The 11,650-nt window shown below is 40.0% G+C and overlaps 1 protein-coding gene and 4 non-coding genes across 5 annotated transcripts; 1 reads left to right on the top strand and 4 right to left on the bottom strand.

The window, feature by feature from the left end:
* Positions 1 to 4,334: 4,334 nt before the first annotated feature.
* Trnav-uac (transfer RNA valine (anticodon UAC)) lies at positions 4,335 to 4,407 on the bottom strand. Its single transcript has one exon. It is a non-coding gene; the product is annotated as a tRNA-Val (tRNA).
* An 897-nt stretch (positions 4,408 to 5,304) lies between these two features.
* Positions 5,305 to 5,377, bottom strand: Trnav-aac (transfer RNA valine (anticodon AAC)). The gene has a single exon. It is a non-coding gene; the product is annotated as a tRNA-Val (tRNA).
* Positions 5,378 to 6,114: 737 nt separating this feature from the next.
* Positions 6,115 to 6,187, bottom strand: Trnav-cac (transfer RNA valine (anticodon CAC)). Its single transcript has one exon. It is a non-coding gene; the product is annotated as a tRNA-Val (tRNA).
* A 625-nt stretch (positions 6,188 to 6,812) lies between these two features.
* Trnai-gau (transfer RNA isoleucine (anticodon GAU)) lies at positions 6,813 to 6,886 on the top strand. The gene has a single exon. It is a non-coding gene; the product is annotated as a tRNA-Ile (tRNA).
* Positions 6,887 to 7,345: 459 nt separating this feature from the next.
* Positions 7,346 to 10,808, bottom strand: LOC145447261 (sulfotransferase ssu-1-like). The gene is made up of 2 exons (XM_080325676.1): positions 8,946 to 10,808; positions 7,346 to 8,662 (listed from the first exon to the last, which is right to left on the bottom strand). Exons 1-2 carry the CDS (start codon positions 9,696 to 9,698, stop codon positions 8,501 to 8,503), a joined length of 915 nt encoding a protein of 304 aa, XP_080181802.1. The 5' UTR covers positions 9,699 to 10,808; the 3' UTR covers positions 7,346 to 8,500.
* Between the last annotated feature and the right edge of the window lie 842 nt (positions 10,809 to 11,650).

The following is an 11,650-nucleotide window of genomic DNA, read 5'->3' as shown; positions in this document are numbered from 1 at the left end:
GCGTAATACGTGATTCAGAATCGAATCACTCAGGTACTCGATTTTGCCCAGCCCTAATTAGTACACAGTCGCCACCTGTAATAATCAGCCTATTTTTGCGTGCCGCGTTATAACTAGATAATTTAGCCATGCTAAACTGTTTCCCATACTTCAGTAGCAACAGAAAACTTTGTGAATTACAATATAGGCTAACCCAGTGGTTGTCAAACTGGGGGACGTGCCCCGCTTGGGTAGCGTGAGAGCATCTGAAGGGGGCACGAAGCTCCGGTAAACTGAATTTTTTTTCCGCGCTTGGCGCGATTCACCTCAATTTCATAGTTATTGCTCTGCGTATAGTCCGAATTTCATGTTGGATAATTCTCTCATCGACAGTCATGACCTTCCATACCATCAAACTATCTGTAAGGATTGCTAACATTCTGGTTTCATTGTGTGATATGACGATAAGGGGGTGCGAAATATTTCACTATCATAAAGGGGGGCTTGACCTACTGTCTGTCATATAGTGAATAGATATCGAAATCACTTAAACGTACTAAACTAAAAGACGCATACGATTTCAAATTGGCATTTCTTCATTGGCAAATAATTTTTCTCTGTGGTATGATATTTGTCCTGTGGGGTACAGATTGCCAGGACAGCGAGATTCATGGCCAGCCATATAGGCGCTTATGGACAATAAGACATACATACATTGAAGTTTTCAATCAACAGAGGGCAGTCCTTTTCGGCCAAGGTTCTCTCGCTACCGAATATTTCGGCACACTTTTCTAAGTCTCATGTTAGCATAAACTTCATTTGGTGATGATCCGTCGTGGAGCGGTATAATGGCTGACGCCGAAATGCATATTTCTACAGATCATGCGTATTTCGTTGGGGATGGGGACCCAATAATCAAGACAGTCAGTGACACTAAATCGCGCAAAGCGCGAAAAAATTGATAAAAGTTGGATAAAGTTTCAAAAAAATACTCTTACTCATGTTCATTCACGAGATAATTTAGGGCCTCTTCAAACTCGGCCCCGTTCCAATTGTGGATTTGTGGTGCGGCAGTTACGGTTCTATACAAAATGAATGAATCGAAAACGAATGATCGCACAAACTGCGCGGTTTAGCGAGTCAGTTTTTACCTGTCATTCGCATGTCGTCAAATGACACGGCTTGAACTTCAAGTCAAATCGAACATGCTACCTTGCGAAGTTATGAATCAGTTTAAAATTTGATGTTTTATTTATTTTATCGATGGAAAAGCCTTCAACATATTGCATCTTGAAATGAAAGTGTAAAATTGTAATATACCAGGCGGACCGGCGATTGAGAACCACTGATGTAGACGACCATCACATAATTATTGTTTTACAGCAGCATCGCTCGACTTAATCGAAATAACGATGAGCGAGACTGCAATGTATAGGAAATTCTAAATACTAATCAGGGCTCCAGGATTCCGCACCACCATCTAACACAGTGGTACTCAAACCCCACCCTCGAGACCCCGCTGGCTGTGGCCTTGCAATTATTATTTGTGGTCCAACAAGATTTCTCATTTCACAATTATGACCAATTTTTAAGTGTTGCATTGTTACTTGATGCATGAGTTTGAGTAAGCTGTATTTGTCCATATTATCCTTTCATTAGCGTTTTCGTACGTCCAATAAAGAATTATTGTGATTAGTACGGAGCAATTATGAGTAAAATCAAAAATTAGAAAAATTGACATTTCTTCAAAATTTGAGACACTTCAGAAAATTTTTTGGTATTTTGGTAATTAGTTTGGAATATTAAAGCACAATACGTAAAATTTTTAGCCAACTAAAACTTCTTCAAAATTTTGTTACATGCTGTTATGTAGCCTACACTGCGCTATTTATAAGAATCTCGCAGGAAGTACCAATTCAACATGTCTGAGCTATCGCAGCTGTTTTCTCGAGATATATTGATAGATATTGAAAGCTAAACACAATAACACATGTTAGCTTCACCCTACTCTACTCCAAAACCAATATGTCCACATTACCGACGGTTAAATGATGAGAAACATTTGCATATGACATCACAAAAGGAATGTAGCTTACATGCTGCGTGCAGTTGATATGAACATTGTACGATATTGCAAATCTAGTCAACATTTTTGAAGCATTGACTTGCCAAGTCATCGGCCCATTGTAATGCGGATTTCGTACACCCTAGTACACCCCATTCGAGTGGTACACCCTTTAAAAGTTATGGTACACCTAGGGCCAGGGGTCTACGATATACCCGGTTGAAGAGCCCTGTGATAGAGAACAGACGCAGCTCCCGTACTGTACCACCAGGGCCGTAACAGCACTTCGCCAGCCCCCAAAAAACTTTGGTCGTGGGCCCCCCATAGGGTTATAGACCGAACTTCTGGGGGGGGGGGAAGCGCGGGAAATTTCTCGAATTAATGACTGAATCGGTCAGTATGATCGGGAATTGCATATATATTATCATCAATTTTTATCTTATCTCTGCTCACGTAATCAGATTTGCCGGTAGAGCTGAGTGAGGTGTGTTTGAAAAGGTAGGACCACTCAATAATAATTAAACATCTTCGGGCGTATACCCGTTGGTAGGAACGAAATATCACCTCGTCAGGCCCCAAAAAACGTGGGTCTTGGGCTCCCATAGGGTGATGAAACGACCCCCCATCACGTTGTTCGCGTTTGTCATGAAATCATCTGTACTGTATTGTGAGCCAGCGCGAAGCGCGAAAATTTTCGATAATTTATGATAAAATCGGTCAATCAGATCGGCGATTGCATATGCTATCAATTTATTGGCCTCTCTACTCACGTAATTAGATTTACCGGTAGAGCTGAGTGAAGTGTCTTGAAAACGGGAGGGCCCGTGAATAATGATTAAACATCTTCGGGCGGGCGGACCCGTTGATATGACTTCGTTACATGATGTTATTTCGTAACGTCCAGTCTGCTATATCAAAAAATATAGAATCGCCCAAACGTAGGCTTCTAAACTAAGAAACGCACACGATTTCAAATTGGTATTTCTTCACTGGCATAAAATTTTTCCCAGTGGGATGGTATTTGTCTTGTGAGGTTCAGATTGCAAAGACAGGAACATTCGGCGTCAGTCGTTTAGGCGCCTATGGACAATTAAACCTATATGTATTATGTATATATAACGAAGTCTTTGATCAGCATAAGGGCATAGACCCTTTGGGCCAAGGTTTTTCCGCTGCCGATCGTTCTGGCACACTTCTTGGAGTCGCATGTTATATGGCCTAAAGCTTGATTGTATGTCTTGGTGGGTCGTGGCGCGGTAATGGCCCAATACCCAATAATAAAGATACATGGCTATACTTTAATTTGAAAACATTGCATAAATTTTCAAAAAATACTCTATGATTTATGCTAATTCACGAAAAAATTTTGGGCACCCTTCGAGCTCGCCCCCCCCCAATTGGGGGGTTTGGGGTGCGGCAGTTACGGTGCTGTGTACCACTATAGATAACTAACCGAAATGAATTTATTCAATCTCTTTTCACTGCTTTAAAATGTATTCACGACAAGCAACATATTCAATGTATGCATTATACACTATACCAGGGGCGGGCATCATACGGCCCGCGACGAGATTTTGAGTGGCCCGCAGACAGTTTTCGGTTTTTCATAATAATGTAACCCGCGGGTCTACCTACATTTGCAAGCAAACATTTTCGACCATGAACATTAACAATCTAACTGACATTCACGTGCAACCTTTCCCAAGGGTTTCTACGTCTGACATGCAACCTTGATGGACCACAGATGCCTCATCGACTTCTTCAGCTATTGAAGTAAGTTAATAATCCAATATAAATACTGTTTTTGGTCTCTATAGTTTAAACTTGAAGCTTACATTAGATACGGTTTATTCCTTGTATAAGTGTATATACGCGATTTTTGTGTCGATTCGGAAATCCGGCCCGCCAAGTACTTAATTTTTTTAAATCCGGCCTGCCGACTGGAGAAGTTGCCTGCCCGTGCACTATACAGAATATATGATAGAAAACAGGCACAGCTCCCAGTTAGTTATCTAAAGTCCCACTCATTGGATCTGTGACGTCATAATATGCTTCGCCGACATTAGTTGTAGGTGTACGCTACTGTAGGTGCAAGTTTCAAAGTAAATTATAATTATCTTCGAACAACCAACGTGAATCTTGTATAGGAAACTGACATTCTTCTCTAATATTTTATTAGCTACACATGAAAAATGTGGATGCTTTTTCGAAATCACTGTGTGTGGCATTTTCTATACTCTGCTTATCATCACCGATACCGAAAAGAATGCTACAGTTGAAATAACAATGATAGTTCCGCTGGGGCTGGAACCCAGGACCTTCTGCGTGTAAAGCAGACGTGATGACCACTACACTACGGAATTACTCTTGCCGACATGCCTCTCTAGAGATAATTTTCCACGTGACCCGCATATTCAGGAAAAAATCCAAGAGGGAAGTTGTCAAATTCGCTATCCTATATTGGGAAGTAAGTAAGTTATAGCAATATGTAAAGTTCGACAAAACTGGTAGTCCTAGGTACTTCCACCTAAGGTTCACAACACACTACTAGCACACGCATGAGACCAAACAGATTCACATTACATACGTTAGAATCTTGCATGGCATGAAATGAAGCATGTGCGAACTTGCAATGATTCGCTGCCACTCAAGTCAAACGCCTTACCGAACCCATAAGATATAGATAGGTAGCAATCGCGCACACTGAAGAGATAACACTGTTTGTTATAACTCATATTTATCGCTGAGCTAGACATTCTACTTTCTACATTGCGATAATATTAATCCATACTTCGACTGCAAATTTACAGCACGTATATGACTCCAAATTTTCACTAATGTGCACCTAGGCCTACTTCACTGTTCGTACTTTAGTTTATAAGCACCATACAATAGGGTGAATGTAACAATCGAAATTTTAATCACCAATGAGTATGTAGGTAGGACTATATTCCGCAGAATAATTGACTTCAAGAAGGCCATTGATTCGACAATCAACGGAAGCCTATTTCTTCTCTAGTGTACATAATTTTTCTGATTATTGCCGACAGAAGGAGTTCTTTTATAATCGTAAAATATTTCATTCATATTATAATATATACTGCTGTTTGTCAGTCGTTCCGAAACATTGAAAAGATATACTGACGATAATTGGCACACTATCCTGCGCAATTTCGCGTGGTCCAAAACTAGAAGTAGTGAAACGTGAATTTACATGCACTAAAATTTGTAGTAAATGAAACAAGGAAAAATTGTAAAACTAGTTCCGCTGGGGCTTGAACCCAGGACCTTCTGCGTGTTAAGCAGACGTGATAACCACTACACTACGGAACTTCACGCTGCCAATTGGCGATATATAAAGATTGATCACGCTTGCGTGAGGTATGTTCTGCAATCTGCATACATACCGCATATTACATCATCCGTTTGTGGCAGAATGCAGGGTGGGTGCATCGTGCAGGGTGTAACGTCTAAGTACATTAATCTAATTTTCGCGAGCGCAAAGCGGTATACAGTGAGCCGCCAACATTACTCCGTCGTGTAGGCCTACCCATCTTAACGCGAAGTTTTTATTTGTAATGACTTCATAGTCACCGTCGAAAAAACAATGAATTGAATACTATTTCATGCGAGGTTTAGCGTTACACTCGAAAAGCATGTTTCCAACTTATCGCAAACGTATTGTTTGTTACTCTGATTTTTAAAAATCCTTCGTTAATATTCACTAAAACTCGAGAGCATGGTGTCACCAAACCGAAATATTCAGGGCATAGAAATAACGATAAAAATGCTATAATTGGTGGTTGTATTATTTTATCCGCTCAAGACACATAACATAAATGAAATACACAAGACACAATGCGATGTAATCAACAGATAGGAGAATGTCGAAGCAACCAAGCAATAATAAATAATGAATGCAACCACACACAAAAATAATGACTAGTCGTCGTCGTCGTTTGCTGAGTATGTTAGCTTGAGCGCGAAAAAAAATGATGAAATCTAATTGCAATACGCACATTTGGTCTCGAATCTGCATTCATCGCAATTCATCATTTAAAAAGTCGCAGTAGTTCCGCTGGGGCTCGAACCCAGGACCTTCTGCGTGTGAAGCAGACGTGATGACCACTACACTACGGAACTACCCGGCGGCTACTGAGAATCCTACGTTGTATAATTTTGTAACAGTTAAGTTGGTCAGTCAGTCAGTCATGTATCGATGTTTCAATTGATGATATTTCAATTGATGATATTTCAGTTGATGATGTGAGGCTGTGGGATTAAATTGATTACATCTTGTAGTAACACTGTTGCCCTGCTTAAGCTCAGACATTTCTTCAAATTTCTTATGTTTGCTGCTATCATCCATATTTTTAGATTGCCTGTTTGATCTGGTTGTGGTAAAACTAATTGACATGTAAGGCCGTAAGGATCATTCCTATCCGATACAAGTGCCGTGTTGTGCATGCATTTTCTTTTGTATCATCATCATGGTTGCTGTCTGTTTTTCTGTGTTTCGGCTCGATGAAGAAGACTCTCGCTTCCCCTCTCAACATCTTGCACTTAAAAATTGTAATAAAAAATCGTAATACATCTGGTGTATCTGCAGGAGAGTTGACGCAGACTGGCGGTTGAGAACCACTGCTGTAACCGGCAATTTAACGTAGAGCGCATGTGCCGCATGTGTGAAGTCACGCGGTTAACCCTCAACAACTCCCTATTTAATCGCCATCATTGTGGATTTAATCATTTTGACATTTGGACCGTCTGCCGGTTAGCTCAGTTGGTAAGAGCATCGTGCTGATAACGCTAAGGTCGCGGGTTCGAGCCCCGGACTGGCCGCTCGGCCGCCGCGATAGCTTTGTCGGGAGAGCGTCAGACTGAAGAATTGAACGTCTCCGGTTCAATCCCGGGTCGCAGCAGTTTTGTCAATGGAATTTTGCAGTTTAGAAATGAAGGGTTATCATATTTTGAGATCTGACAAAAATTCTGAAAGCTCTAATACCAGAAAAGAAAACTGGTGATTTTGAAAATCTATCGAACAATGATACTATGTTGACTTAAAAGGAGGGTTGGGCACAATGATTCGAGTATTCGAATCTGAATCGAGTATTAATTTCAATGATTCGATTCGAGTAGTAAAAGACGATTTTTTTCGAGTACTGAAATTATGAGCTCCTCCCCGCTGAAAGTAAATTAATCAACGGGAAATATAGCTTCGATACTATTTTCCAGTGCGGAGGCCTCGAAACCTCGATTGGCCGTATCGCAGCATATGAAACATATAGTACAAAGCTACGAACGGTACTGGAAACAACTCATTTCAAAAGTCCTGATCATCTCACAACATTGTCACAAAGAGCAATGAAATCGCTATGGTTCAAAAATACCAAAGCATCTTTAATGTAATGGGCAGCAGGCATTGTATTCTTTGTGGTGGCATAAAAGGTGCATATTTGAAATCGGACATATTACATTATGTGTGTGACACTCAGTATGACGTCATAACGAGTGATACTCGAATACTCGACTCGACTTGATGCAAAATACGTGATTCAGAATCGAATCACTAAGGTACTCGATTTTGCCCAGCCCTACTTAAAAGAGGTCATCTTTCCCATCTCCACTCTCAAAATACCAGTCGCCCAGTATTTTTCGTTCATTGTCTTGCAAACTCTGGCGTTCGCTGCGTCGGAGTCCAGTTTTTGATCGCATGTCAAACTAGGGTTGCATTTAAAAACAAAAATCAATTAAAAACAAACACGTTTAAAACAAGGCCCTAATTTAAAACATGTTTTTGATTGTTTTATTTTTAAAGCCATGACGTCACGAATATTCAATTGTGACGTCATAACGTATTAACATTGACAATTGAAAATATAGAGTAATTATAGCTCCTTTTACGAAATATCTGTACTATAACGGTTGAACCGACTATTTTGAGGGTTCCAACCATCCATATCGACGTACGTCGGCTAAATCCATTGGCAATAGTCCGTAGGCTCATACAACATGTTTTCTAAAAAGTATTTACGCAATTATGGCATAATTTTAAAACTTGAAAAAAAATTTAATTTTTTTTAAGAAGGCGTTTGTTTAAAACACTGTTTAAAATATGTTTTAAACAACCATTTGCTTTAAATGCAACCCTACCTGCAAAGAACTCGTTGACAACTTTGACGGACCAGCACAGATGTCTATTTGACTTCAACAGTTATTGTTGATAAATTTGTTAAATACTGTTTTTGGTCTCCATGCTTTCAACATAAAGTTTACATTAAATACGATTTATTCGTTGTATAGGTGGATGAATACGCGAATAATGTAAAATAATTCTGTAATCCGGCCCGCCGACCGGGGAAGTTGCCCGTCCCCGGCATAGGGCATTTGCCTATGAAATATGGTTGGAATAATGTAGGCCCTATGTACAATTGCACATGTACTTGGTCGCTTATCCTAATTAATCAAGGAATTCCATGTCTTGAGTATTTTAGGGTATTTATCGAGAAGTTGGCGTGTCCTTTTGTCGACGCGAATCGCTTGCTCTGGCGTCATGTGGTTTTTCCAATCTCCAACTATTCCTTTTCGAATAAATGGTGCCGTTCTGTTGGCTTTGTACTGAAACATGAATTGATCATTGGTTGATTATAGCTATAGCTATAGTCGAGACTAGATCCCGGCCGATTTTCGGTTCATACGAGTCGATATCTCACTTTGAAAGAAATATAGGTATCGGTCATTACAGGTAAAAAATATCGCCACTTTTCGTGACGTTACAACAGGGTCATGAATATCGGCTTAATATATATCGGAGTTATCGCTGAAAGTGCTAGTTAAATATATCAACTCGGAAATCTGTTATCGGTGGGGCTCTAGTCGTGACATCAAACTCGATACTGACCCACTTTTTGTCTTCCTCTTTCATTTTAGCGAGAGATGTGTTTTTTGTAATGTCACTCACAAAGGTATGCTTTTTTGTCGAGAGGTCTTCATTCAGAAATTCCGCCAGTCTCATTATTTCATTTTCGGGATGATACATCATTTCTTCGTACAAAATGATGTGTAGAGACTCCCCCATTCCTTCTTGTAGCCATTCATCTATCATTTCAAAGTAATCCATGCAATCACATCGTCCTTCGAGAAAGGCATCTACCAGAGTTTCAAACCTTCCCTCCGACCAATTATAACCATCAAAGACATATCTAGAACTAGTTTTAGATGTCCCTGATCCCGCAAAGCCTTTTATATGGTAATAAAGCGAAACAATAACGTCCTTTGGCTCTCGAACAATGAAAATGTACTTGGCTTCGGCATGCTTCGGTACCCAACTGTACGGTAAATGTGTCTTGATAATTTTAATCCCCCTTTGCGGCTGTACGTTTCCAATCGCTTCTTCACCATCGAACTCTAGAAAGGGAATGTGATCATTGAAATGGCCAGGAAGTCCATCGCCATCGTTCAACAGTCTCCACACGACATTATGCAACCATGTACTCCCACATTTTGGGTAACTGCATATAAATAAGTCGTTCCGGCAGGCCTCATACTTCACTGCCGATTCAATGTTCACGTCAGTGCCTGGCGCCATTCGAAAATATCCCTTCTTATTTGGATGGGTGACTGTTACATACGACGGTAATACTGAAGTATCCATTATTCCGTTGTCAGTTGCAGTGAGTCCAACCTATCGCCGGTAGAATGCAGTGCTGCTAATGAATATCTCGAACTGTTTCGGGCTGCACTCACGCTATTATGTGTGAGGTAATCAACATAGGCAGTGAACAAAACAACGCGGCATTACCAGAGCTCAATTTACATAGGAAGCATTGACATGAAAATGAACAGTTAGGCCTACATCATTCCATGCTGTTTTCTAGTTCTCCTTAGTAATATGTAAATGTAAACAATATGCAAATGTACCGCCGACAATCGATACTGGGAATATATTCAGTAAGTCACGATTCAATCACGTTATTGATGAGCCATATTTTTAAAACGCATGAAATAATACATCGACATTAAGATATTGCCGGTGTATGGTTGCTTGTGACAAAGTGGAAACAATATTTGATAGGGCTAGAGAAGAGGTCCCAAATACGGGGGCCACGAGAATTTTTTGTGCGGTCCGCGTCGAAATTTTGAATGTTTAAGTAATTGACAATATTTAAGTGCTACATATCTTGATTTAGAATTAAAACATAAAATCACTGTAAAATTGCTCCAAAAACCTGAAAAACCGAACTTCAGTATCACATTACTTTCAGACGCTACGATGCAGTGGAACATCTGCTATTATTTCATATTGCCTATTCATGATGATAAAACATGAGCCGTAGAAGACATTGAATACCCTTATTGTCGATCCTGCGGCCATCGGCGTCATCAAAAACTAGACAATTGGCCCGCGATTACATTTGAGTTTGAGACCCCTGGACGAGAGAATATCCAAACTTTTCAAGGAGCTCAGAATTTCGGGAATTTTGAAATTATACCAATAATATTTCTCACCACATTTTGCTAGAAAACATTAACATATTATAGTTGATGTATATTTTTGCAAGTGAACGAAAAAAAGATAAAAGTCAGATAAGGCCTACACTACATTGGTCGTTTTTATTACTGATTCAGCAAAGTAGGGTATACGGAATTCAGCAAGAAGTTGGCGTGTCCTTTTGTCGACGAGCATCACTTGTTTTGGCGTCATATGGCTCATCCAATCTCGAACCATCCAATCTCTTCGAATGGACAGTGGGCGTGCTTTCGGTTTTGCACTGAAACACGAATTGAGCATTGGTTGATTAGTGATTATATTATATATAGTGGGGCTATCAATCTCGTCTCGATACGGACCCGTTTTAGTCTTCCTGTTTCATTTTAGCAAGGTACGTGTTTGTTGTTTGTTACACCGTTGCTTGCTACGGCGTGTTTTTTGTCAAGAGGTCTAAATTCGGAGAATCTGCCAGTCATATTTCAATTTGGGGATGCTCTATCCTTTCTTCACAAAAATGATATGGATTTACCCTCCAAGTCATTCTTGTAGCCATTCATTCATCATTTCGAAATAGTCCATGCAATCGCATCGACCTTCAAGAAGAGCATCTATGGGAGGGTTTCAAACCTTCTCACCGGCCAATTATATCCCGCGAAGCGTTTTATGTGACAGTAAAGCGAAACAGCAACGTCCTTTGGGTCTCGAATAATGAATATAATAGTAGGCTTACCATATTTTGGAAATGTAAAAAGAGGACACTTTTTCAGAAATTTCAGACATGCAAAACTGAAAACTGGAGAAGAATTCTCAAAAACCGGTAAATTTTTGCCACTTCGTGATCGGTTGACTAAAAAAAAAAGGTCATCACTTCCGCTCAGAGCTCAAAATAACGTTTTTCTCTCCACATTGCCAGGTGGATGACTAAAAAAAAAAAAAGGTATTCTTTTCGCTCAGAGCTAAAATCACCGCTTTTCCCTCCGTTATACCCGCCGGAGCTTCACTTCTGCGCTAATTTGTGGCATATCACTCGCAGTTTCCTCTAAATCTGACCTAAATTTTCAAAAAAGAGGACAAAATCTCAAAAAAGAGGACAAAAGGGCGTCCTTCGAGGACAC

The sequence above is a fragment of the Botryllus schlosseri genome, chromosome 9, assembly GCF_051294905.1.
Source record: "Botryllus schlosseri isolate E-star chromosome 9, Bs_hap1, whole genome shotgun sequence".
NCBI lineage: Eukaryota > Metazoa > Chordata > Ascidiacea > Stolidobranchia > Styelidae > Botryllus > Botryllus schlosseri.
Note: the sequence above shows the minus strand (reverse complement) of the source record. Positions and strands in the feature narration are given on the sequence as shown.

Bases quoted from the DNA above. Each gene is read 5' to 3' on its own strand.
- LOC145447261 (XM_080325676.1), bottom strand. From the start codon at position 9,698: ATGGATACTTCAGTATTACCGTCGTATGTAACAGTCACCCATCCAAAT. The intron at 8,663-8,945 runs GTCAGTATCGAG...TTCATGTTTCAG, and splicing joins AAGAGGAAGACAAAAAGTGG to TACAAAGCCAACAGAACGGC.